Here is a 27,353-nt window from a genome sequence, read left to right as displayed (position 1 = left end):
GGATGGATGCATACTTGATGTGTGATGGCAACACAAGGAGACATGTAAAAACTGTTCATAGCAGTACTATTTTTAACATTCCAAACTGGGAAGTCCTTGAATGTCCTCCAACATAATCAATAAGTAAATAGCGGTATTTGTCTACAATTTATTTCATCAGTGAAATACTATACGATATTGAACAACTCTCAACGATACACAATAAAGTGAATATTTCACGAACATAATGTTCCGTGGAAAAAGCCAAATGTGAAAGAATTCAAAATGTGTTATTCTATTTATATAAAGTTTAGAGATAAGCAAAACTAAACTAGGGTGTTGGGGAATATGAGCTCAAGTAGTAAAACTCTAAAAAAAAAAAAAGCAAATAAAGGGATTATATCGAAGTCAGGATGTATTTGTCTTTGGAGGGTGGGACGGGTTTGTTTGGGAAGGCGTTTGTGGCTTCTGGGGCTGTTGGCAGCAGGCTTCTTCTTGACCTGGGTGTTGGGTTCAAGAGTGTTTCTCTTACATTTATACATTAAGCTGTGCATTTATATTTTATGCCCTTTCCTGTGTATATTATCAGATACAAAGAGGTTTTTAAAAACATAAAATACTGAGATCACTCTCTCTGTATTTAGAAAAAATTTAACAAAAGATATGAGAGAGATTTATAAGAATCTTTATTTTTCAAACATATGGTAGTGATGGCTGCACAATGTGAATGAACTTAACACTACTGAACTGTGCACTTAAAAATATTAAGGTGGTAACTTTTACGTTATGTGCATTTTACCACAATTAAAAAAAATACGTAAACACACAGAGAAGGAAATGAAAACATACCTAAATACAGAGAGAGTGATCTCAGTATTCAGTGTTGTAAAGGTATTGAATGTGGGTTATAGCATAACAATCAAATCCCTATTATTCATTTTTTCCCCCTGGAACCTGACAAGCTGACTCTGGTGGAAGAGGCACAAGATAAGAAGACTTGCTTTACCAGATATCAAGACTTACTTTAAAGGTAAAGTAATTGAGGCAATATCTTATCTACCCAGAGCTAGACACTTCTATGGAACCAACCTGAGCACTCAGAGACAGACCCACACAGATGAGGCAAAGGTGGGACTCTGGCTAATCCAGGAGTTACCCTCAAAGCACACCCAGGAACATTTAAGGCAGCTCCAGTTATCAGAGCAGGGAACCAGAAACAACCCAGTGTCTATGGGCAGGAAAAATGGATAAATAAATGGTGGTGTATTCCCACAATAGGATATTGTGCCTTGGCAAAACAGATAAAGTATGACTACCTGCACCCCTAAGGATGAGTCTTAGAAATAATGTTGAGTGAGAAACTCAAGGCACAGTGTTGTAGCCACCAGCCCCCGAAAGACACACGGACCACCAGAAACCAGTGAGTCATAGGAATCACACTCTTTATTCAGCCAGCTGGGTCTGCCAGGGGCATGCAGACCCCAAATTAAGCAGCCCCGAAATGTAGAGGTACAGGGATTTTAAGCCCTAAATCCCATTCCTCATTCTGTCTTAAACACAAAGGTCTATTTTTCTCCTATTCACTACCTGTCAACCCACAGGTCGGTTGTGCAAGTGGGGGTGTGCTTATTGTTAGAATATTATGTTCCCATGGGCAATAGACAAGCAGTAATTTTCCAGCCAGCACAACAGAAGATGATGCATCGAATGATTCCCTTTTATAAAGCTCAAATCAAGGAAAACTAAAAAATATATTATTTAGAGATGCATACCAATGTGAGAGAAAACCATTAAAAGTATGAGAAAATGATATTTGACAAATGAGGAATGATGGAAGGCAGGGATGGGACAGGGGGAGGGGCCTAAAGCACCAGTGAGGGGGGTGCTCATTAGTGATGTGCTGATTCTCAAACTGGGTGGGTGGGTGGGGTTATGGACTTCATTTTATTGTTATACTTTGTAACTCACATCTATGGTATGGAGTTCAGTATGTGTCGATTATTATATAATAAAAATGGAAAAGTCAGAGAAAAGCACCTGGACCTAAGCCATCGGGAATGCCAGGTTTCACAGACCAGGTAGGGGAGATGGAGCTGTGCACTAAAGTGAGATCCAGGGAGGAGATCCAGAAACTGCGGCGTTCTGGGGGCTGTTAGAACCTCCCAGAAGGCAGAGGGATCTCCCAGGTGCCAGCTTGTAAGAGCAGGGTGGGAAGATGAGGAGTGGAAAGTGTCTCGGATTTGGCCCCTTGGGGGATCTCTGGGCGTGGAGGAGCAGTTCTGGGGGAGCAGTGGGGACTGAAGCTATGCCGTAACTGGCTGATGGCCAATAGGAGGATGGACCAGTAGAGGCCTAGAGTGAGGACGGCCCCTTCCTCAACAGGGCACTCAAGAGGGAAGAGTGAGACAGCCAACTTCAGCCTCCTCCATGGTATAAACAGCCCCCCCCTCTTCCCCCCGTCCTTTCTCCCAGCTGGCCAAAGGGCAACACGACTCCAGTGGACATGCTATTCCAGCTGGCAAGGTCATGATTCTCTGGCCCAGCCAGGACTCCTGCGGGGAAGGAAGGGCCTGTTCTCCTGCCCTTAGCCTGGAAGTCCAAACCATACAAGGACAGAAGGAGGTAGACGCCATAAGGTAGGGGTATTGGGGTGCCTGGAAAAGACCCTAGGGTCTAGGTCTGGCTTGTAAGAGTCAGGGTCTTCCCTGAACCAGGGGAAACCCTATCTGGGTCCCATAGGCCTCTTTCCTTATTCTCTGGCAGCGGGGTGCCAAGAAGCCCTTGCTGTGAGGACAGACAGACACCGATCTGATCTCCCCAGACCTAGGAGGCCTCCAGGGGCACAGCCACAATCGCAGCAACTGGCCTGGCTTCTTCCCGTCTGAGGAGGCCATAGCCTGAGCCCTGCCACTCTCCCTTTGTTTATCTTGGGAGGGGCAATTGCTGAGCAAACAGGGAAGGGAAATCCTGGATTCTGCCTCTCTTGATCTGCTGTTACTCAGGCCTGAGGCCTCTGGGGCTCCCTCCGGCCTGGCTCCTTCCTGGCCCTGTGTGTGGAAGGAAGCTGGGTGGCCGGCATATAGAAAACCCAGGGCTCGTCTTTGGTGAATGCTCCGGTGAAACCCCAAGCCTGAACAGTTTTTATGAACATTCACTAACTACTTACTGTGTGCCAGGTCCTGGGCTGGGCACTCTACACATCAGAGCTCTGTGACACTGCTCAGCCACCCTAATGTCAGCATCAGGACCTTCAGTTTCCAGAAGAGTAAATTGAGGCTCAGGGCCATGAAAAGAGGCTATTGGCAGAGGCGGGACTCCCATCCACACCTCTCTGACTCCACATAATGTTCTGTACCTCAGCTCATCTCCCTCCTCAGTGGAGCAGCGGGGGGAGGGTAAGAGGAGACAGGAACTGTTCCCATCACCTCTCTTTTTTCTCTCCCAGAGACCACACCACTGTCCAAGGACCCTAACTGGGCAAGCAGAGCCCTCTGCATGGCCGAGCTCCTACCCCTGCTGCCTGGGGCACCCCTTCTGACCCAGGATGGTGCCCAGGACTCACCTGTCCCCCCAGCTGAGTGGCAAAGCCAGCAGCTACAGGATGTCAGGGCTGAGGGCCTGGCTTCTGAGCCCTGGAGGCTCCTGGAGGTGCCTTCCATTCAGATAACGCCGTCCAGTGATGAGGAGTCACCCTATTACATCCTGACACCCCAGCGCCTGCAGCTGCTGAAAACCCCAGACCTGGAGAGTCTGCCCCAGGACAGGTAAGACCCAGGTGGTGAGACAGGAAAGGGGTTCTCTCTCTTTCTAGGGACTCATGCTCAAGAGCAGTTTTCCTGTGGCTGTCACTGTTCAGGTGGGGGGCTGAAGGTCAGTTAGAATGTGGCCTTAGCTGTTTTGGGGCCTGACTGGAAGTTGTAAAATAGATGCACAAACAAAAACAGACGACTAGGAGTATGCATTGGGACAACCAACTCCGAGCTCAGCACAGCACTGCCTACTAAGACCAGACGTGGACTCCCACTTCGACCCACCCAGTGTTTTTCAAACTGTGGGTCACAGACCATTTAAGGGCCACAAAACCAATGCAGTGCATTACAATGAGCACTTTTTTTTTCTAAATAGAACTAGGATAGAGTTGAAAATAACATAGCACACGAGGCATAGTGAATAAGTGGTTTCCTGCAACTTTTGTGACATTACATATATTGTTAAGTGTGTACTGCAAGCCAATGGCCCACTGGCAAAAAAAAAAAAAAAGTTTAAACAAAACTTCTGTAAAGAAACACCACCTCTGGCACCGGGAGATTCGAGGCTATAGGTGAAAAGAGGAAAGAATTACATTGACTCTGAAGAGAAATATCCTCTGTGGTTTCTTTCAACAATGAATACTGGATAAGAGTTAAGATTTATGAAGCAGAGCTCTGTGTATTAACATGCAGCAATCTCAGAAATGACGACGAAGAAAGCAGGTTGCAGGATGATACAGTAGGAGCCTGATTGTGTATCTTTTTAAAAGACATTGAACAGTAGGACATATCATTGGTGGATGCATCCCAATGTAGAAAAAGGATGGAAAAGTGTACAGAGAAAAACAAACATCAACTTCAGGGCAATGGGTAACTTGGGAGACAGAGCAAAGAAAGCAGGGATGAGAGTTGGGCCTTTGACTATAACTGTAATCACTTATTTCTTAAAAAACAAAACAAAACAAAAAAAAAAAACCAAAAAAGGATCTGAATCAAAAAAGGGAAAACGTGTACATAAATTATATATGTGGGGGGTGGGGACATAGATGACCGTTATATTTTTTTCCTGTTTGAAATAAATATTCCCTAATTAAAAATTTAATGTTCCAAAAGAAGAAACAAAGAGAAATATGAAAGAGCAGTGAGACCAAGGGAGATGGTGGAAGAAGGGACTCTCTGAGATCTGAGGGCGAGAGGGAGTCAAGGGAAAGAACTGGGGGAAGAGCTTCCAAGCAAAGTGAACATCAAGTGCAAAGGCCCGAGGGCGGAGGCGCGCCTAGTGAGTTAGAGGAACGGCAGAGAGGCTGGGTGGTTGCAGAGAGTGAGCAGGGGGCAGACAGAGAAGTCAGAGTGGTCCCTTAGGTATCGAGGTGAGCTTTGCTTTTAGCTGTAGTGAGGTAGAGCCACAGGAGGGCTCAGAGCCCAGAGGGCCCTGACCTGTCTCAGGGGTTCACAGGCTCCCTCTGGCTGCGTGTGGGCGGGAACTGGAGCTGGAGAGCTGGGAGGAGGCAAAGGCTGGAGGCCGAAGGGTGGGGTGGAACGAGGGAGAGGGGCGTTTAGATTCTGGATAGATTGTATAGGTGGAGCCCACAGGGTTTGCTGAGAGATTGGAGTGGGTATGAGGGGAAGACGGGTCAGGAAAGACTGAAGTTTGGGGCCTTGTCATCCATTAAAATAGAGAAGTTGAGTTGAGTCGTTTGGAAGGTGGGGACAGGGATGGGAATGCAGGTTTTTCAAGAGGTAGAAACGGCCCATTCTGCAGATGCGTGGGGAGCAAGTCTCCATGCGTGGGGTGCCTCAGACAAAGGAGTCCGCGACGGACAGACTCGGGCAGCGGCCGCAGAGATAGGCGCAGGTTATGGCGTCAGAGGAGAGTTGCGTCCAACTGTGCAGCCTACCGGCTGGGTGGCCTCCGCCGGTCACTTCCCATCTTCGAGGCCAGGCTTTCCCTGTCTGTGAAAGGGCTGCTGCTGTCCTTCCCCGCGCTGTCCCGTGGGCACACCCTTACCACAGAGGTAGCTGCTCAAGGTTGCAGCACAGATAAGCGCCAGGGCGGCTGGATTCTCATTTGGTCTGGGTGACAGGGACTGGGACCGACAGGAGTCCCCGGGGACCGAGGCCCTGGGACGGCCTGGAGCCAACATCCGGCGTCTCGGAGACTGGGATGGGGCGGGGGGAGATGTTGGCCGCCCAGGGGTCCCAAGCCACCGCGGCGGTTCCCCCAGCGCTCGCGGCCCCAACACCTGGGTTTCCCAGACTCTCCATCCACCCCCAGCTCCGCCCCACCTCTCAGGTTCCGCCCTGGGAGGGCGGGGAGCTTCGGGCCAGGGGCATCGTTGAAACCGAGGACCCCTTTCCGGGCACCAGGGAAGAGGGGGGCAGCCTGTGTGCCACGGCACCTGCCATGGCCGTGTCCTGTTTTAATCAAAACAGAACACGGCCTCTATTTCTGTCTCCGTCTCTCTCTCTCTTCTTCTCTCTTGCTCTCTCCCTGTTATCTCTGGCGTCTCAGCCGCCCTGTCGATTTCTCGGTCTCGCTCTACGCCCCCTGCTCCCCCAAGTCCCTCGGTCTCTGCTTCTCCAGCGGGGCCTCCCTGTGCCCCGCCGTCCCTCCCCGGCCGTGACCGGCCCCTCTCCCCGGTGCCTCCCTCTCTCTTTCCCTTGCTCCCTCTCCGCATCCGCCTCCTGCATCCAGCCGCCCTGCCCGGCTCCCCGTAGCCGGTCTCCCCCCGTCCCGCCCGCCGCCCGGCCGGGCCCGGCCCCCCCCTCCCCTCGCGGGCGGGGGCGGCGCCGTGACGCGCGGGGCGGGGGCAGGAAGAAGGTGCGTGACGCTGCGGCGGCCTCCGGCGGCTCCGGCCTTTTGTGCGGGCGGCGGGCGGCGGGTCGGTGGGGCGGCGACCGCGGAAGGCGAGGCGGTTCCCCTGCGGGGACGCCCAGCTCGGCCCAGCCCGCTCAGCCGGCCCGGCCCTGCCCTGCGGCTGGGCGCGCCCGCTGCCGCATCCATGTTCGAGTAAGGACCTGGCGGGGGCTGGGGGAGGATGGGGCCGGGGGCCGCGTCCCGGGAGCCGAGGCCTGGGGACCCGTGCACTTGGGCCCGGCCAGGGCGGAGGGCATCTCGGGGTGGGGGGCAGGGGTGCACGCGGGAGCTGAGCGCTGACGGCGAGGAGGCCCGGGTCTGTCCGGTCGCTGCTAGGGCGCGATGCGCCTGGTTGGCGGAGGCTTTCGCTGAGAGGACAGTGCTCATCTTGCGAGGAGCACGGCCTGCGGGGTGGGGACGGGAAAGGGGGGTTCCCGGCCTGGCTCGTCCCCGTCTGGGAGGCGAAAGGTGGGCGCGACGCTGACCCTGGGTCTTTGGGCCTGGGGTGTAGGTAGAAGGGGCTCACAGACTACAGACCTCGGGCAGGCCCGGGATCAGACCTTCGGGGTCTGGGCCTCCTCCCACCGTCTTGGTCTGTAGGTAGTCTCCGAGCTGTTGGGGGGTGGGGGCTTCCGCGTGGCCTGCAGACCGCGTGCTTGACCCCTTGAGGGTCCTCTTGCTGCTGTCTAGGCCCAGCGTGTTTTCGATTATGAATTATAGGTGTCTTGGAGGTGTGTGTATGCGTGTCTGTGTTCCTAGTGTGCAGGCAATTGTGATCCTCTTTGGCCGTGCGTGTAATTTACCTTGAATTACATGTTACTGTAAGTTCCCTGTGTGTGTCCGATTGTGACTATAGTGTGTGTCTGGGGGCTTGTGTAGCTGCGACCTTCTGTGGTTGTGTGTGTGTGATGTATCTCATCCTATCAGACTTCTGCCACTGATTAAGACTTTATTGTGTGCGTACATGTGTCTAGGTCTAGTGTGCACACAGCTGTGAGCCTCATTGGCTCTGTGTGTGTGTGTGTGTGTGATTTACATCTGAATTACATCTGTGGCTCCAAGTGTCACTGTAAGTTGTCCAATGGTGACTGTCATGTGTGTCCATATGTGTCTGGGGCTCTGTGCTTGCTGCTACAACCCTCTGCTGCTGAATGTGTCTATAATTTATCTCTAAACCTATTAGCAATGTGTGCAAATGTCAGTTACCTGTGTCTCCATGTGTGTTACATTGTTGTGCGTCTGGGGCCAGAGTTGTATGACTGAACTCCCTGGGGTTGTGCCTATAATTTACCTCAGATTCCATCTTAGTGTATATCCATTTGTGGCATTGTCATTTGTGTCTGGGCTTCCACATTTGTGCCTAGGCTTCCACGTATGCAGCCAGGACACTCTAGAGCTTTGTGTATGTGAAGAACAAGAGGAAGAGAGACCCTTTGTGGCTCTTAGTGGGCCTGGGACCCTCCTTCCTGAGACCTTGGATGTGCCTTTGACTCTCTGGAGCAATAATGATAACTGACATTGTTCCCCTGTTACAGTTTATAAAACACGTCCCATGCATTGTTTCAATACCTGGCCACTGTGTTGCTGAGGTGTGTCCACAGCCCCTGGGGCTGTGTTATTCTGAGTCCTTCGAGGCTGTGTGAGTGTCATAGTTCTCTGTCAGAGACAGCAGATGACAATTCCATCCTTTGCCACATTAGATCAGGCCTTGGCTTTGTCTTCCCTGCCTGATGGTGAACACCATGGGAGCTGAGCTGACCCTGTGACTTAATTTCCCTAGTGTTAGCTGGAGTCCTTTGTGACTGTTTCACTGCACGACTCTCTGTAACCGTGGGAATGTTGTTTTCAACTCTTCTCTGAGAAGTGTTTGTGGCTGTATGTGTGAATATCAGTTATCTGAGACTTTCCATTTTCTGTGTATCTGTGACCCTGTGCAGCTGTGTTATGCATGCATGCACACGCTTGTGCATGTAATTTCTGGGACCTTGTGGTTTTAGAATACTTGTAATGCTGTGGATGTGTGCGTAATTATGCTGGGACTTGTGGCCCTATGTGTGACTGTAACATTTGTGATACTACTGCTGGGGGTGGGGGTTGGGGAGAGACTTCTTGCATCTATAGAGAACTAGAGTTTGCCTGTGACTGGCTGTTGAGTTTCCTTTGTGTGCACACGTGTGTATATGTCTGCCCCTCCCTGACCAGAGGGAACTTTGTACCTGTTTAGGCCCAGGAAGCTGGAGGTGAGGTGTCCACAGTGGCAAAACCCCATTCTCTTTCGAGTCCCTGCCCCCCATAACGGTCCTGTAGCCTCGTGGGGCTCCTCCCTTCCCTCTGCTGCCGCCTGCCTGGTTGGACAGCCTCAAGGCTGTGCCTGCCCTTGAGCACTTCCGGTTCCTCCTGCCAAGCAGCAAGATGTGGGGGTGTGGGCCCTGCTCTGTCACACCTGTTTTTAGATGCCCTCCTTTAGACCTGTGGCTGTGGGAGATTAGGACGAGGTGGAGAAGGGTTCTGCGGTTCCGGTTCCGGGGCGGGGGCTAGGGGGAGAAGATGAGAGGCAGGGGAGAAATGTGGTTACCCCTCCTTCAGAACTCTTCCATCGCTCACCAGTGCCCTCAGGGTGAAGCTCAAACTCCTGGCCAGAGCTTACAGGGCCTGTGGGTGTGCCTGTGTCCTGTCGTCCTCCTCCCCCAGCCCACTGGCCACCTCGCTCCTCCTCAGACCTGCCAAGCTCCGTCCTGTCCTTGGACTCACTCTTCCTGTCCCTGAGCAGCTTCCTCTGCCCTTCGCCAGATCCCTGCTGTCCTTGGGACTCAGCTCATGTGTGCCCTGCACCCCACTCGCCTGTCTGCCCACTCGGCTCTCCTTCATTGCTGTGGTCCTCCAGCTCGCAGCGTCAGTCTCCTGAGCCCCACGCTGTCCCTGGTTCGGGAGGTCAGCAGTGGGTCCCAGAACCTGCATTTTGCACAGCTGCCAGGGGCTGCTGGTGCTGTTTGGTGACCTGTGTCAGTGAGATCATCATCCTCGTTCACATGTTTCCTTATTATTGATTGTCTTTTTCCAACCAGAATGTCGGGTCCTCAGGGCAGGGACTGTACCCCGTTTGCTCGCTTCTGTGTGTCCAGTGCCTGGAGCAGGGCAGGTGGTCAGTGCATACTTAGAGAGTGAATGACTGCAGTTTGGGGTCAGTTTGGGCTCTGCACACCAGGCTGAAGTGTTTGTGCTATACCTGTCTGGGACAGTGTAGCATCTTGGACACAGGTGTGCTGGGGTGGTGGCAGGGCCACGTACTATATTTTAGTCTTACAGTCCCGAATGATCACATTAGAGTGCCTTTCATGGGGTGGGCTGTGTGTATGTATGTCTTCCCGACGACCCTGTGAAGTGGATACTGTTACAGTCCCACTATACTCAAGAAGAAACCGAAGCACAGAAAGGTTCAGACACTTGCCCAAGGTCACACAGGGAACTGATGGCAAACTGAGACCTGCCATCACCTCACCTTGCAGAGAGGGGCGGGCAAGTTGCACATCTGGTTGAATCCAAGTTCTGTCGCGGCGGCAGTGGAGGGTCCTTCGTTCATTCCATCCACGAGAGCAAATGGTTGAGGAGCACCTGTCATGCACCAGGCCTCATTCTAGGCATTGGGGACACGGCTGGGAGCAAAACTTCCTCCCCTGCTGGAGCGCATCTCCTGTGTGGGAGTGTAAAAAACCAGGGAAAACACAGGTCAGGTGGGGGAAGTACTGAGGAGAGAGACGAAGAGAGAGGGGGTATGGAGATGGGGAGTGTGGTTTAAATAGGTGGCGGATGGTGTCTTGAAGAAGTGTCCACTGAGCAGAGACCTGAAAGAGGCAAGGGAGCCCTGCAGACACCAGGAGGAAGGGCATTTGGGCAGAGGGAACAGTCAAGGCAGGAGAGTGAGCAAGGGGCGATGGGAGGGTCCAGCCCCGGGCTTTTACCTGGAATGAGGTGCAGCTGGGGCAGGGCTCACCAGGAAGGCCCTGACCTGACTCAAGTTCACAGGCTCCCTGTGTCTCTGCATGTGGGGGCACAAGAATGGAGCAGGGGGACCTTGGGAGGTGGATTTAGTAGTCGAGGAGTGGTAGTGGCCTGGGTCATCATCAGTTCCATTTATTTATTTATTTACTTTATTCCACAAATTTATTTCACAAGTATGTCATGAATGCCTACCCTGGGCCCTGCTCTGAGCAATACTGGGGACAGAGCAGTGACCAAAACAACACCAAGGCTTGCCATCAGGGAGTTCAGGGACCTGTGGGAGAAATGGATTCGTCATCAAACAGGGACAGCACAGAGTAATCAGGGCTGGGATGCGGGAAGCGTAGGTAGAAAGGTTAGAGCTGGGATGGGAGCTGTGGGAACCCACAGAAGGGAGGCAGGATGCGTAAGTTTGCTAGGCGAAGAGCAGGAAGGACAGTTTGGACAGAGAGACAGCATGTGCTAAAGCTCAGAGGCAAGAGAGAGAAGTCTGAGGAGCCCCAGGTGATGGAGAGTCTCTTACTCCTCCCCAGGGGAGACTGAGGACCCCACGTTGGAATTCTGCCCAGAATTAAACCAGCTGTGTGTCTTTGGACAAGCAGTCTGGTTGGTTGCAATAGTCCAGGAGGAGTGGTGGTGCTCCAGGTCATCATCGATGTCATTTATTTGTTTATTCCACAAATTTATTTCATGGTTTGAGCCTGAGAAGCGCAGATGGTAACAGCACCAAATGCATAAGGAACTGTACGATTAATCATACACAGAGCTTGAGCTTGTCATGGTCCTAATAACAAAGTCAACAGAAGTGTCCCTTTAAAGTTCCCCGGACTGACTCCACAGCCCACTGGCTGGCAGTTTATGATTTTTCAGTGCTCTAATAGTTCTGTTTGTTCAGAGGCTGCTTCTGCACGGTAGGAACCTTGTCTGGTGGCTTCTGCTGCTCCCAGCTCTAGGCCGGGCATGGATTATTCACATAGTCACCAGTGTGTGTTCAGAGTTCACTATGTACCAGGTAGTTTTGCGTGCTGGGGACACAGTGGCAACCGAGACCTCCTGAAGTTCACAGTCTGGGGCAGACAATAAACAAACTGAATAAGCCATCAGGATGAGTTGAGATAGTGTGAGTGGGACTGGGAGCTGGGGGCTGGGCCACCAGGGGAGGAGCATTTGAGTGGAATAAGACAGAACTGCTAATGCTGGGGCTGCGGGAGGGCATTCCAAGCAACAAACAGAAGTACAGTGGCCTTGACTCAGAGAATGCACTTGGCGAGCTTAATGGACAAAAGGAGGCTGGGATGGTTGGAATGAAGGGAGTGACAGGGACCACACTAGGGCCTTGGGGACTTTGCTTTTAGCTGGAGTGAGGTGCATTGCATGGGACTCAACCAGGAGGACCCTGACCTGACTCGGGTTCATTGGCCCCCTCTGTCTAGGTGTAGGAGGCAGGGACTAGAGCAGGAGGCCAGGGAGGAGGCTACTGGTGTGATAGAGGCTGGGCCAGGGCACTAGGGCAGAGGGGAGTGGGCACAATAGAAATAATGGAGATAAATTTTGGAGGTGGACCAGGTGGGACTTGCTAACAAATTGGAAATGAGAGATGAACAAGAAAGAAAATAAGATGCATACGTTTTTAGCTCAAGTAACTGAGTGGAGAGTAGCTGCTCAGTTAATATTTATTGTATGAATAAATAAGTTAATTCAAAAAATAGGCATATTGAGAGCTCACTGTATGCCAAGCTTTATTACAAGCACTGTAGAAGTATTGATTCATTTAACCCTCCATATAACCAGATGAGAACATGTATTTCTTATTCCTGGGTCACAGATGAAGTACCCGAGGTACAGAGAGTTAGGGCACCTGCTCTGGGTCACATGCTAGGAAGTAGAGTTGAATGGATGGGCGGGCATCAATGGGCTAATGGGTAGGCCTCCCAAAGTAGGCCTGTCTCCATACCCTGGCTTGTTTTTCCCCATAACCCCCTTCTCTGCTCCCCGCACCTAGCACCACCCCCCACTCTGGCCGGAGCACACCGAGCAGCTCCCCATCTCTCCGTAAGCGGCTCCAGCTCTTGCCCTCAAGCCGATCCGCACCTGAGCCGGAACCAGGCACCATGGTGGAGAAGGGGTCCGATAGCTCCTCAGAGAAGGGTGGGGTGCCTGGGACACCCAGCACCCAGAGCCTGGGCAGCCGGAACTTCATCAGAAACAGCAAGGTCGGTGCAAGCCCAGGAGGGGTAGGGACAGAGGTGGAAGGCAGAGGGACCCAGGGACTTGTTCTGACTCTACTCCTTTCTCTTGCAGAAGATGCAGAGCTGGTACAGTGTAAGTGTTGGGCATGGGGGCTTGCTGGAGGGGTGGGCGGGAGGGGGACAGCAGTCAGGGAGTGGATGCCATGGTCAGTAGACCTAAGGTCACATCCTGTGTTGCTGCTTGTGTGCTGTGTGACCTTGAGTGAGTTGCTTAACCTCTCTGGGCCTCTCCTTGAGAAATAGTCCTAATATATCGAGGCTGAAGGGAACTTTGATTAAGAGTCAGTGATGCTGCTGCTCGGTATGTGACACAGGGCCTAGCTTATGTAGAAATCAGTAAATGGGAGCTCTCATCATGGTTACTCTCGTGTTACCGGCAGTGGAACACAGAATGAGCTAGACTTGAGGCCTCAGAAAGCCTATCGGGGGTGGAGGAGACTGAAGGGCTTCTGAGTCGATGTGGGGCAAATTAGGGGTGTGAACCCCCATCTGGCTTCTCACTTCCCAAACTTCCCTCAGATGCTGAGCCCCACGTACAAGCAGCGGAACGAGGACTTCCGGAAACTGTTCAGCAAACTCCCTGAAGCCGAACGCCTCATCGTGGGTGAGTCCTGGTGCCCACCCACCCTGGACCCGACCCTGAGCTCCCAGCTCTGCCCTCCTGACCCTCCCAGCTGGGTGCTGGCCAGGCCAGCCGTGTGACTCAGTGTCTGCCCGTCTCTCCTGGCTGCCTCAGATTACTCCTGTGCCTTGCAGCGTGAGATCCTCCTCCAGGGCCGCCTCTATCTCTCCGAGAACTGGATCTGCTTCTACAGCAACATCTTCCGCTGGGAGACAACAGTGAGCTGAAGCGGACGAGGAGGGGCCCTGGGGCAGACCGGGCCCTGGCCCTTCCTGACCCTCTTGTCCTTCTCAGATTTCCATTCAGCTGAAGGAAGTGACGTGCTTGAAGAAGGAGAAGACGGCCAAGCTGATCCCCAACGCCATCCAGATCTGCACAGAGAGCGAGAAGGTGAGCAACAGGATCTGCTGACAGGGCCACATGGTCACTGATCTTAGCCGGCTCCTCCCTCCTCCCCTGCCAAAGCCCTGTTTATCCCGCATCCCGAACTGTTCTCAGTCTGTCGCTCTCTCTTTGTTCTTCCTGCCCCTGCCCTGGCCCAGGCTCCCATCATCTCTGACCTGGATCTCCACACCAGCCTCCTGTCTCAGTCTCTGAAGTCTGTCCCCTCACACAGCTGCTCAGAGATAGTATTAATAGTAAAATTCTTCCTTCCCATGTATCTGGAACTCAGATGTCTCCTCTCCTTGGAAGCCTTCCCTGATGTTTCATTCTACCCTCAACGATTGTTGCCTCATGGTTCCAAGATGGCTGCCTCACACCATTGGTCCAAACAGGAAGGGACAAGGGAAAGGGGCTGGGACACACACATGTGCCTGTGACGTTTCACAGCAGACTGTTCTTTCTGTTTAATTGGCTGAGGATCAGTTGACCACCTCTAGTGAGTAAAGGAGACTGGGAAAGTGCCCAGGGCATCCCCCCTCACCGCCCAGTCGCTCTGGGATGACCCCATCTGGAGATGTCCCTGTCTCTCGTCCTGGACTGTGAGCTCTGGGGACAGGGCCAGGGGGTGTCTCCTTATCATGGTGACTTTAACGTCCATTATTCAGCTAGGTACAAGATAAACATTCTGTGGAACAAATGAATGAAGGGACACATCAGGATGGAGATTAGGAACAGATATGGGTGGTGATGGCATTTCTCCTCCCTCTGGCTGTGTCTCTCCCCCACCCCCTCACACCCCTCTCTCTCCTGCAGCATTTCTTCACCTCCTTTGGGGCCCGGGACCGCTGCTTCCTCCTCATCTTCCGCCTCTGGCAAAATGCACTGCTTGAAAAGGTGAGCCTAGATGAGGCCTGGCCAGGGCGCTTAGCGGGTGGACCAGGGGAGACCATTGAGCCAGGGATGCCAGAACTCAGGAAACTGGAGGACCTCCCAGCTCTTCTCCATGGGCATCTGGCCTGACATACCGGCACCTTCCTCCATAGGCCCCGTCAGGGGCCACCACAGGCTCCAGTGCCACACTCTGCCCACCAGAAAGGTGTATCCATGGCCCCTATTCGCCATCTGCATATCAAAAATACTCTGAAAATGTGGAGGGTTTTTTTTTTGGCACTGATAACATGGTTATTTATCGTGTCTATCAGCACTGTCTAACAGAACTTTCTGCTGCATTGGAAATGTTTTCTATCCATGTTCTCTAGTACAGTAGCCACTTGCTACGTGTGCCTGTTAAACTCTTGAAAAGTAGCTAATATGACTGAGGATCTGCATTTTTAATTTAATTTTAATTAATTTAAACTTAAATGGCCATGCATGCTTCTTGCATAGTCCAGGTCTGTATTTATCTCAATTAATGTGACTATTCACGTGTTTCAAAGGTCAAAAAGTTATTAAAATGTATGACTGGGATAAATCTTAGCTCTAATTGTAGTCCAGTATAAAGTTATAGTATCCAACATGGAAGCTTGATTCTCAAGCTTCTTTCTGGTTTCAGGGACCCTTTACACTCCTTAAAATGATTGTAGACTCCAAAGAGTGTTCGTGTAAGTGGATCATATCTATCGATATTTAGTGCATTAGAAATTGAAACTGGGAAATTTTAAACACAAGAATACATAAGCACACACTGCATTAGCTGCCAGAAAAATGACAGCATCTCCTGTCATATAGCCTCTGGAAAACTCCAGTGTATACTCATGAGAGAATAAAAGTGGAAAAGGCAAGTAGCATCTTATACTACTGGTAACACTTACACTTATGAAAATAATGTTGACCTCATGGGCACTCTGAAAGGTCTAGGGGAGCCCGGAAGTCCTTGGACCACACTTTGAGAACCTCTGGTATTCCTTGCACTGCATACTAACTATATTATTGTTGGCGCTGTATTACGGCATACAATATTGGCTCTGTATTTTCCTTCTTAAATCCCAAATTTTAATTTTGAATCATGTCTCGCCCCAAAGGTTTTGAGTAAGGAAGTTTAGACTTTTACTTACCACTATCTGATAGTCTATTGAGTGCCAGCCCTGAGTGGGCCCTCTTGAAATGCCCACTGTGGTTATATGGGTTTACGTAGGACGCGTTCAGCTACAAGTGACTGAAAACCCAACCAAACAATGGTTTACACAAACAGACAATTATCATAAGGAAATAATAATAGCTAACACTTAGGGTGCTACTGGGTGCCAGGCACTGATCTGAGCATTACATGAATTTAATCTTCACAACCACCTCACGAGGAAGTATGTTTATTATCCTTATTTCACCAAGGAGGCACAAAGGGATAAGACTTGCCCCCGGTCACATAGGCTTTTGTGTGGTATAGCTAGGGTTCTGACCCATTTCAGTTAGGTTCTGGTGTCTGCTCGACCACTGTGTCACACTGATGTTTTTGTAACAAGAGGCAGGTGGTTGGTTTGGGTTTGAATGCTCCCCTCTGTCATCTAGGACCCCAAATCTTGTCTCTTTACCACACTATCATCCCTCTGCACATTGATGTTTTGTCCACATGCTTATTGCCTTGTGATTACAAGGTGGCTGCTACAGTTCCAGATGCCATGCCCTCACATAAGTATCCCAAACACAAAGGAGTAAAGGGGTGGATAGAAAGTGGACTTTCTTTTATCAGAGAGGAAAAGCCACCTTTAGCAGACTTCTTCATGCATTTCTTTGGCTAGAACTAGGTCACATGACTGCCTTCTTTTGCGAAGAAAGCTGGCCGCGTGGCAAAAGAAAGACGAATTGGTGTAAACCAATTATAATTCATCCCTGGGACTGGAGAAGGTTTCCACCCCGATCAGCGTTCTGCTGGCAGGGAGGGAAGGTGACAGGGAAGGTGGCTAGATGTCGGGTAGGCATGGCTCAGTGTCTGCTGCTGCTGACGGCCTGTAGCACGTCCGAAGGCCCAAACCCACTCTTCCAGCAGGGCTGCACTCATGTCCTCTTCTCTTGGGGACAGCAGCTATAGCCATTAGGGGCAAGAGTGCTGGAGCAGGAGCCTGAGCAAGGGGACAGCGCAGCGTCAAAGTCTGCAAGGAGGGCAGGGACAGAGCTCTGGCTGTGAACCCAGGGTTGGCATTCTAGCCCCATCCCTGAGGAGCTGAGTGACCTGGGGCAAGTCACTGAAACCCATTGGTCACATGAGGACTGTCCCTCCTTAATAGCAGCCAGAGCCGAGCCCAGAGCCCAGGATAAGTGCTCAGCTGCATCAGCTCTTGTGTGGCAGGACTGCCCACTGGTGAGCTCCAGGGTGCCAGAACAGCCCCTGGGATCAGATTTCAGCACTGCCACTCGGGCACCTCTATACCTCAGCTCCAGCTATAAACAAACAGATACTGTCTTAAAAATGGATATTGTCATAAAAGATATTAGCACTGACTTTACAGAGTCATTTTGAAGACTCGGTGAGTTAGCTCCTGTGAAGGGGTTAGAGGAGTGCCTGGCACATGGTAGCAACTCAGCGAGCGTCTGCTGCTGCTAGTGTTGTCGTGATTACTGTTTTATTACTGTTTCATCATTGTTATCCAGCCCTTCTGACCATGGGTAGCCAAAAGCCCAGGACTCCTGAGAACACTTGGGAAATAGTCGGGGGCAGGGCGCATGGGGGTGGGGAGCAGAGGTTCTGGAGGCTGGGTTCAAATCCTTGAATTGCCTCTTGTCACTTGTGTGAGCTTAAGCGCATGACTTCTCCCTGGGCCTCGCGCCTGCTCTCTTAACTGAACCATTAACCTGTAACTGTGGGAGTATTGTGAGGACCTGAGGGGAAAGTCCTGAGGATACTGGCTCCTCCCCACGGGGCTGTGATGAGGTGTGAGATCTGGAATGGGGGACCATGCTGCCCCCATGTGGACATCAAGGGAACTGCTGAGGCTGAGGGCTGTTAGGGACGGGTGGGAAGGGCTCTGGCCGGTGTGAGGTGGAGGCCAACCCTACATCTTGCCTGCCCAGACGCTGAGTCCCCGCGAGCTCTGGCACCTGGTGCATCAGTGCTACGGCTCAGAGCTGGGCCTCACCAGTGAGGATGAGGACTATGTCTGCCCCTTGCAGCTGAACGGTCTGGGGTGAGTCAGAGGTTGGCAGCTGATTCCTGGGGTTGGGGGAGACAGGAGAGGCTGTGTGCAGAGCTCCTGGACTCCTGGGTGGACTGAGGTGGGTGAACAAAGTCTGGAGACCAAGAGGGTGTGTGGAGTCTCAAAGATATAGTAACCCCACACCCTCCCTTTCCCCGCAGGAGCCCCAAGGAAGTGGGCGATGTGATTGCCCTGAGTGACATCACGCCCTCGGGGGCAGCCGACCACAGCCAGGAGCCAAGCCCAGTGGGTTCACGCCGTGGCCGCATCACCCCCAACCTTTCCCGGGCCAGCAGTGATGCAGACCATGGGGTGAGCAGGAAAGTGGAGGAGAGAGGAGGGTGCTGAGGGGAAGAGGCAGAGGAAGGCCGGGGGTGGTATCGCCAAGAGGGCAGATGGATGGAGGAGAGACAAGGTTGAGGAAGAGAAAAGGTTGATGTAGGAGTAAGGGGATGGATGGATGGATGGAGAGAGAGGACGGAGCTGGGAAAATGAGCAGGGAAACTAGGGACAAATAGGGAATGAAAAACAGGCAAAGGGGGAACAGACTGAAAGAGTAGAGACAGAAGAAGCAAGAGGTAGACGGATGGATGAATGGAGGTAGGAAACAGGCAAGACGTGGACAGGACAGACAGATGTACAGGATCGGGCATAAGAAAGCTTGTGGCCCAGGCATCCAAGATAGGCCTGGGAGGGGCTGAGAGGGCTCCTCATACCTCAGCTGTAAGCCCTATATATACACATGGCCTCCCAGCACTGGTTTTCTTACAGTCTCAAATCCTTATGGCCGGCGTGCAGGAGGCCCTCAGGATGGGATGGGGCGGTACAAGGCTGCATTCTTTGCAGGCAGAGGAGGACAAGGAGGAGCAGACAGACAACCAGCCAGATGCCTCCTCCAGCCAGACAGTGACTCCGATGGCCGAACCCCCAAGCACAGAGCCCACCCCATCTGACGGGCCCACTTCCCTGGGCCCCTTGGACCTGCTGCCCAGTGAGGAGCTATTGACGGATACGAGTAACTCTTCCTCATCCACGGGGGAGGAAGGTGAGGCAGCTGCTTTGGTTGTGAGTGACAAACCTTATTCAGACTGGCTTAAACAAGGGAATTGCTGGCTCTCTGGGCTAACAAATTCAAGGGCTGGGTGGGTAAGACATTCACACAGTGTCGTGAGACATCTGTATGTCTTTAGCTCTGCTTTAAAGGTAGCAGGGCAGGGTGAATAGGAGCCCAGACTGAAGCCAGTTCACCAGGGTTTAAATCCTGGCCACAGTGATTCATAGCTGTGTAACCTGGGTGAATTGTGTAACCTCTGTGAGCCTCATTTCCCTCATCTGAAAAATGGGGTTAGGAATAATAATACCCACTTCATAGGGTTGTTAAGAGAATTAAATGAATTAATACATGTAAAGTGATTGGGCCAGCTGGTAAATGCTGGCTATTATTTCCATCATCATCATCATTACCTCCATTTCTCTGAGCCAGCTTCATTCTCAGGTAGCTTCTCTTCTTGTGGGGACAGAGAGAACCCCCACCCTGCCCCAGACAAGCATAGCAGAGAGAAAACATGCTTTTCCTGGTGGCTGTACCAAAAGCTCTAGGGTTGGCTTGAGCCAACTCCTGAACCAATCACTGGCTGCCTAAGGTCACACACATATCCATAAACCAATCACTGGCTTCCTGGTCTGGCCTAGGTCACAAACGCACATACCCCAGAACTAGGCACTGGCCCAGAGCTTCAAGCTGCTGAGCCTGGGAGCACGTGCCACTCCTGTGATTGCTGGGACTGCGGTTGGCTGGGCCTAGGTCTGTGCTCCACCTTGAACCAATTCTGGTGGCTCTGATTGTCTGAGACTGGGACACACGCCACCCTGAAGCCACCCCCGTGGCAGAGGAGGCCAGGTAGTGCGCCGTGTTAGTGTCCACTCTAGTCTAGGAGGGTGGGTCCGTTCATCCTCTCTACAAGGCCAGGAATGGGGATGAGTGTTCACCCAGAGGGAAACCAAGAAACCAATGTGAGAACGGAGGAGCACAAGCGGCCTCACCTGCTGCCCTTCTCTGTCGCCCAGCGGACCTGGCCGCCCTGCTTCCCGACCTCTCCGGCCGGCTCCTCATCAACTCCGTTTTCCACATGGGCGCCGAGCGGCTCCAGCAGATGCTCTTCTCAGACTCACCCTTCCTGCAGGGCTTCCTGGAGCAGTGCAAGTTCACAGGTCAGGCTGAGGTTCGCCGGGCACAGGGTGGGCCTGGAGAGGTCGAGCCCAGGCGGGCAGTGCTGTGCAGATTCGGTGTGGCAGGGTGCGGGACTTAGAGGCAGCATCCACGAGACCAGAGTCTTCTGCCTCTTACTATGCTTGCTAGCTGGGTGGCCTTGGGCAGAGTTCCAGTGTCTCTGTGCCTGTTTCTTCTTCTGCATAATGGGGGTATGGTAATAGTATCTGCCTTCATCAGGGTCTCAGGAGAATTAAGTGAGTTAATACTAAAAAAGGGCCTAAAACGGCATTTCATAAATACAAGTTAGTGATCATACATTTAGTGCCCGCTGTCAGGCTTATGCAAAGACCAGGACAGATGAACCTCAGAATCTAGTGAGCATGAGGGTAAATAGAATATCACACAAATAAGTGAATGTTGGAGGGGTAGCTGTGATCTGAGAGATATCAGGAAAGGCCACTGGAAGAATGTGAAATTGAAACCAAGGCCTGAAGGAGGAGCTTTTCCAGGGAAAGGGGAGGAGGTGAGGGAGAAGAACCTGAAGGCCAGCAGAGCACCTGCATGGGCCCTGAGGCTGGAGAGAGACACTGCGAGAAATCCCTCCAGGCTGGGCCCCTGCAGCCCCGTATGGAGAGGGGAGGCCGCAGCACCAGGTGAGGCGGAAGGGTTGACGGTGAGGCCGGCAGAGGAGCTCAGGAGGCTGCACAAGAGATTCAGGTAGGGGAAGGGCTAGTCGGTAGCTTTTCTGTTTATTTTTTCTATGTTAGTATAAAGGAACCTTCAGAATGAGTAAGGTTGTGCCTTGTGTTGGGGGCATGAGTCCCCATGCCAGGAGAGACTGGCATGACAGACTGAGGAACTCAGACTCTGTCCAGGAGCACCGGGGAGTCATGGAGTGTTCTAGGCAGATAAGGAACAGGGTTAGGCTACACTTTAAGAAGCTACTCCTGGACCAGAGGTGGAGATTGAGACCGGGACCTGAGGGAGATTGGAGAGGGCCCTGGGCTGGCAGCGACCAGCAGGACCAGCAGTGATGCTCAGGAGGGGGAGTGAACAGACAGGAGAGGGAGCGTCCAGGCCTAGGCTTCTGGGGGGAGTCTAGAGGATAGTAGGGCCACCCCTGAGATGGGGCCCCAAGAGGAGGAGCAGGTTTGAGGAGATGCTGGCGCCACTCGGGGAGCAGTGGATATGAGGGGCCCAGGGGACCTAACTGCGGAAGATGTTCTAGGTCTGAGGCTCAGGGGAGAAACCAGGATTGGTACAGAGGGAAACGAGCTGCTGGAACGGATGTGGGGGCCCCAGGCTGGTGAGAAGTGGAGGGAGGGAAGCGATCCCAGCTCTGAGTGTCATCGGCATCTAAAGTTTTAGGCATCTAGAGGAAGGTGGGGCAGACACCAAGGGGACACAGAGGAGGGTGGGTTTGGGGGCAAGTCCCCAGAGAACTGGAACTTTCCAAAAAAGCTGAGTCTCCTACAGCCTGTGGGCAAAGGGCTGTAGAATGGTCTCCTCATTCTGTTCTTCCCTCCCCTAGACGTGACCTTGAGCCCCTGGAGTGGGGACAGCAAGTGCCATCAGCGCCGGGTGCTGACCTACACCATTCCCATCAGCAACCCGCTGGGTCCTAAGAGCGCCTCCGTGGTAGAGACACAGGTGGGCCAGGCAGGGTGACCGACCAGGCGGAGCAGCCAGGCGGGGCGACCCTGACTCCCTCCTCCCTTGTCCTGTCCCTGCAGACGCTGTTCCGGCGCGGCCCGCAGGCAGGCGGGTGCGTGGTGGACTCGGAGGTGCTGACGCAGGGCATCCCTTACCAGGACTACTTCTACACCGCCCACCGCTACTGCATTTTGGGCCTTGCCCGGAACAAGGCCCGGCTCCGGTGAGCAGCACCCTCCACCTGACGCCCTGGCGATCCCAGCCCCGCCCCCACACAACGCTTCCCAGCCCGTCAGCTTCAGCGGCAGAATGTTGGGCTGGGCGAGCAGAGGCGTTGGGTCCCTGAGGGGTCAGGAACACCTGGAAGTGTTAGGGCTGCGCCTCTAGAAGAAGGGAGCTGCTGTTGACCAGGATGGGAAGATGGGGAGGAGTAGGTTTGGGGGGAGATAAGGGGCTCAGTTAAGGACATGTTGAGCTGTCCCTTAGACCCCCGTGTGGAGTTAGATATAGCAGCAAGGTAGAAGGGGTTCAGGCCTGAAGTGTGACTAAGCTGCCAATTTGGGTGGGCAGTGTCGAGGTGGCGCTTGTGGCTGGGAACTTGCCGAGGTAGTGGGAGTGTGGACAGAGAAGGGGCCGTGGGCTGACTGGCACTCAGGGTAAGTGAGGATCACAGGGAAGCCATGGGTGGGTTGGTGGGACTGTGCCTGTTTTGTCCATGGGCAACATGGGGCCCTCTCTGAATTAGGGGAAGGAAAGCATCCCCTGAGAATGGGGCAGCAGGGCTGGAGGCAGACCGTGACCCCTGACCCCCTTACCCCACTCCCCACCCCCAGAGTGTCCTCTGAGATCCGCTACCGGAAGCAGCCCTGGAGCCTCGTGAAGTCCCTCATCGAGAAGAACTCATGGAGCGGCATTGAAGATTACTTCCACCACCTGGGTAGGGGACAGAGTCCGGCAGGGCAGGGTCATGGCCTGGCTAGGCGCAGATGTGCAGAACCCTCTCTTGTGTTTGCAGAGCGAGAGCTCACCAAGGCCGAGAAGCTGTCCCTGGAGGAAGGCGGGAAGGACGCCCGGGGACTGCTGTCAGGCCTTCGGAGGCGGAAGCGGCCCCTGAGCTGGAGGGGTCACGGTGACGGGCCCCAGCACCCAGACCCCGACCCCTGCGCCCGGGCTGGCATGCACACCTCAGGTGTGTCTGTCAGGCCTGGGCAGGGCAAGTGGAGGAGCGCGGCCCGGGTCGGGTGGGCTGGATGGGTCTGACTCCAAGTTGCTCTGCTGCAGGCTCCCTCAGCTCCCACTTCTCGGAACCATCCATGGAACAGGGCCCCGGGGCAGGCATCCCCAGCGCCCTGGTGCTCATCAGCATTGTGTGAGTAAGGAGGCTGGGCCTTGAGGTCACATAGGCCTGGAGCTGTGTCTTGGTTGTGTGACCTTGAGCAAACGCTTGGCCTCTCTGGGCTTCTGCTTAAGCAAGAGCGTAGGCTCACCTCATAGCAAGGATTAAAGGAGCCGATGTTTGGGATGCGCCTGGCAGAACTCTGTGCACTGTGTACTTCTCGGTCAGAAGTTTTCCTGCTGGAAGAGGGATGCCCTGGGGCTCCAGGAGGTTGGAGGGGCCTCACCTCGCCCAGGGGTTTTCTGGAAGAGAAGGCCCCCAAAGGTGGCAAAATTAGGTGAACCAGGAGAGGTATACAAAAGAAACAATTTTAGTTACACATTTCATTCATGCTTTCTGTGCCTAAGCCTAAGCTGGATGATGTTGAGGACACAGTAGTGACAGATAGCTCTGGGGGGAGACAGACCTGGCACCAGACCAGAGTGATGGGGAAGAACCTGAGCAGAGGGGACAGAGCTGGGATGGAGGGGGAAGGGCCTGAGCAGAGGGACAGAGCTGGGATGGGAGAGCCTGAGCAGAGGAGGACAGAGCTGGGATGGAGAGGCTGGGCAAGCAGAGGACAGAGCTGGGATGGGAGGCACAGGCAGGGGACAGAGCTGGGATGGGGGAGAGCACAGAGCAGAGGACAAACTGGGATCAGGGGGAGGCCTGAACAGAGGACAAACTGGGATGGGAGGCTGAGCAGAGGACAGAGCTAGGATGGGGAGAGCACAGGCAGAGGGGACAGAGCTGGGATGGGGGAGGCACAGGCAGAGGGGACAGAGCCCACACAGGGAAGTCATGGGAGCCAGTGAAGGCTTCCTTCAGGTGGGACAGGAGGCCAGTCAGGGAAGGCTTCCTGGGAAAGCAGAGGACTCCTGAGCCGAGACCCCAGAAGGTCAGGCAGGGAGGTACACATGCTCAAAGGCCTGGGGGTGTGAGGGCCAGGACGCTCTGAGGAAATGCAGGTGAGATCTGTGCTTCCAGCAGACCCCACGAGGTGTGGATCAGATCGGCCATATGCTCAGCCTCTCCGGGCCAGCCTCAGTTTCCCAAGTGCAGCAGCCTAATGAGGCTGTGTGCCATGCTCTGCTGGGAGCCGTGGTGGAGGAGGGGTGGGGGTAGCTAGGGAGGGCTGGGCAGCTCTCATCTCTTTGTCTCTCCTTCACTGCCTGCTCAGGATCTGTGTGAGGTAGGGTCGTGCATCGTGCATTTCCCCGCACCTCACGTCTCGCACTCTGGCTGCAGCCCCTTCTCTACTCCACCCTCGGCTCTCCCAGCAAGGTTGTCTGGCATAGCGGTTAAGGGCATGGGCATCAGACAAGCCTGAGTTGGAACCCTGACTGAGCTGCTTATGGACCATGTGACCCAAGGCTGTCTCTCCCCGTCTCTGAGTCTTAGCTTCCTTCCCTGAAGAGGGGGGTAATCATGGTGTCACTTCATAGTGTGGTTGTGGCTTGGCCTGGCTTGTGGGAGTATCATGCCAATTCTTGACCTCTGACCCCCGCCCCTAGCCTCATCGTCCTCATCGCCCTCAACATCCTCCTCTTTTACCGCCTCTGGTCCCTGGAGAGGACAGCCCACACTTTTGAGTCCTGGCACAGTCTGGCCCTGGCCAAGGGGTGAGTGAGAACCTGAGGGGGTTAGGAGCTTGGGCAGGTTGGAGGAGGCCAGGGCTCCACTCAGGCCCTGCACCCCCCGCAGTAAGTTCCCGCAGACGGCTGCAGAGTGGGCAGAGATCCTGGCCCTGCAGAAGCAGTTCCACAGCGTCGAGGTGCACAAGTGGCGGCGGATCCTGCGGGCCTCCGTGGAGCTCCTGGACGAGGTATGGCCCTGGGGATGTGGGCCCTGCACGCAAACCCCAAGATGTGGCAGATGCCTCTGAGCCTCAGTTTCCTCCTCTATAAAACGAGGAAGCCATTCATAGTCCCCACCTCCAAGGATTGCTGGAAAAACTGACAGAATGGAAGAAAGAATTTATTGACTCTCATCTAGAGGAGAGAAGTCCAGGGGTATCTGACTTAAGGCATGGTTGGATCCAGCCACTCAATAGTAGTAAGAATTGGCCTCTGGTACCATCTCTTGACTCTGCCCACCGCCAGGGTTGGCTTAGTTTTGGGCATACTTTCCCCTAGGATGACCGAGTTGGTACCTGAAGCTCTAAGCTGACATCTAAAGGAAAGTATTCACTCTCACTGGCTCTTGGGGTCACATGCCCACACCTGAACCAGTCACAGCATCCAGGGGTAGGCGAGGTGTGGTCCCTGAGCCCCTCTCCCCTTTGGGGTGCCTAAGGGATCATGTAAGCATGGGAGAGAGGTTTTCCGAAGGATATTGAGGCCTCATCGCCAGAAGGGGTTGCCCCAGACACCCCCTATAGTTCAGGCGCAGCATCTGTTCAGAAGGCCAGGTTCAAATTCCGGTTCCTGACCTTGTACACGTGCCTTGGGGCCTTGTAAGGAATAGTGATTGGCGGTACACCTGAAAGACTATTGTGAGGGTTAAATAAGTTCACACTGGAGTAATGCTGAGCTCAGAGTAAACACTTTATGTGTGTTTGCTGTCAGAGTGAGCCCAGTGCCAGGCACAGCAGGTGCTCAGTAAATGTGATGGGTCAGCACAGATGTCAGACACTGGGGTAAGTGCCTAACATGGGGAGTGGGTATGGGAAGCAGGGAGCAGCCGGCACTGGCTGGGCCCCCAAGGACGTCAGAGCCCAAGTTTGTGGGTGACAGTGAAAATCACGTCCAGTCACCGCAGGCCATAAGGCTGAGGCCCACCTTAGGGGCCTTGTTGTCTCCAGAAATCATGCTCAGACAGAGAAGCTCATGCCAGGAAGGGCTGTGCAGGACGAGGTGGGGGTAGGGGCAAGGCTGGCGCTTCGTGGCTCAGGGCCTCCCCATCCTGAGTTAAAGTCTTATTAGTTTCCTCTTTCTGAAATTGCCATTAGGCACAGAGGTGAGTTCTCAGATGAATGCTAACAGATACTGATTGAGCCAAACTGTTCTAAATGCTAAAATGACCAACTTCTTTATTTCTCATGGCCAACCTGTGAGGGGGCTGCTTTTGTTGGCCCCCATCTAACACACAGGGATGCTGAGGTATGAGGTGTTCAGACTTGCCCAGGATCACACAGTGGGGAATAAGAATAATTAATGTGCACTGGGCACCTAGGACCTGTGTGCCCAGGTGGTCTATTATTAGATCCCTGAAATAATCTGATGAAGTAGGTATATTACTGACCCAGCTTTCAGCTGAAGCATCTGGACAGATAAGGGGCTTACCCAAGGTTACCCAGTAAGTAGCAGAGCTGGGACTTGAACCCAGGCCATCTGGGCTCCTTCCATTTGCTGCCTGTTGGGTACAATGTGGCTCTGCTCTTGTTACAGGGTGACCTTGGCAGGGGATGTGGCCTCTCATGACCTTCCCCAGTTCCTCAACTGCAGGATGGGGGGAGGCGTCGGGCCTCCTAGTGCTCATCCCGCACCCTGCCCACCTCTCCCCTCAGATGAAGTTCTCCCTGGAGAAGCTGCATCAAGGCATCGCCATCTCAGACCCTCCCTTCGACTCCCAGCCACGGCCCGATGACAGCTTCTCCTGAGGACGCCAGGCCACACCGCTGTCCCTCCAAATGGACAGATGGACACAGAGCCTCGGTAGCCACTGCTGGCACGGTGTGAACACCGGGAGCCTCCTGCCCACCCTTCCCAGTGGCCCAGCCCGGGGCCATGCAGACATAGGGACCACAGAACCAAGATGCACTTTAGACCAGTGTGTGCGAGTCCAGCTGCCATCGCCTGCCCAGCCAGGGAGCCTGCCTGGCCTTCAGCAGGCCTCCTGCTAACTTATTTTGCCCAGCTGGGGTTGTGGGGGATATCTCCCAGGGTGCACAATCCCTTTAGCTCTGGGTTTAATGTATTATATTTATTTGGAGCCGACAGAGCCTCAATAAAGGTTTGGAAATGGCTGTGGCTGTGCCTATGGGACCCCGGGAGCGGGTGGGAGCCTCCCGTTGCACTCAGATTCTGCTGTGGTGGTGGAGGGGGTGCTCTGTCCATTTTCTGGGGCCATAGTCACTGACATGACCTGGAATTCCCCAGCATCTTACACAAGCTTTGCATCATCAGAATCCAGTGCAGGGGCTCCT

At 53.5% G+C, this 27,353-nt stretch overlaps 1 protein-coding gene across 6 annotated transcripts; it reads left to right on the top strand.

Annotated features, from left to right (window-relative positions):
* Positions 1-2,485: 2,485 nt before the first annotated feature.
* On the top strand, positions 2,486-27,173 carry GRAMD1A (GRAM domain containing 1A). Of its 6 annotated transcripts, none has more exons than XM_039850067.1 (20): positions 2,486-2,615; positions 3,425-3,743; positions 12,587-12,797; positions 12,886-12,906; positions 13,353-13,437; positions 13,570-13,673; positions 13,750-13,845; positions 14,653-14,733; positions 17,845-17,957; positions 18,128-18,278; positions 18,813-19,011; positions 20,034-20,177; positions 21,710-21,828; positions 21,912-22,054; positions 22,665-22,768; positions 22,847-23,020; positions 23,113-23,200; positions 24,721-24,828; positions 24,893-25,031; positions 26,596-26,723. In XM_039850067.1, the coding sequence occupies exons 2-20, from the start codon at positions 3,475-3,477 to the stop codon at positions 26,626-26,628; spliced, it is 2,382 nt and encodes a 793-aa protein (XP_039706001.1). In that variant the 5' UTR covers positions 2,486-2,615; positions 3,425-3,474; the 3' UTR covers positions 26,629-26,723. The 6 variants fall into 6 exon arrangements, with proteins under 6 accessions (XP_039706001.1, XP_039705999.1, XP_039706002.1 ...); XM_039850065.1 differs by having other exon boundaries at positions 2,488-2,615; positions 26,715-27,173; XM_039850068.1 differs by having other exon boundaries at positions 2,488-2,615; positions 24,911-25,031; positions 26,596-26,722.
* Positions 27,174-27,353: the final 180 nt, after the last annotated feature.

Source organism: Pteropus medius, unplaced genomic scaffold (assembly GCF_902729225.1).
Source record: "Pteropus medius unplaced genomic scaffold, Ma_sr-lr_union100, whole genome shotgun sequence".
Lineage (NCBI taxonomy): Eukaryota > Metazoa > Chordata > Mammalia > Chiroptera > Pteropodidae > Pteropus > Pteropus medius.
Note: the sequence above shows the minus strand (reverse complement) of the source record. Positions and strands in the feature narration are given on the sequence as shown.

Excerpts from the sequence above, each read along its gene's own strand:
- GRAMD1A (XM_039850065.1), top strand. The coding sequence starts at position 3,475 with ATGGCCGAGCTCCTACCCCTGCTGCCTGGGGCACCCCTTCTGACCCAG. Across the intron at positions 23,021-23,112 it reads GGCTGGCATGCACACCTCAG|GCTCCCTCAGCTCCCACTTC; the intron begins GTGTGTCTGTCA and ends GCTCTGCTGCAG. Across the intron at positions 25,032-26,714 it reads CCGTGGAGCTCCTGGACGAG|ATGAAGTTCTCCCTGGAGAA; the intron begins GTATGGCCCTGG and ends CTCTCCCCTCAG.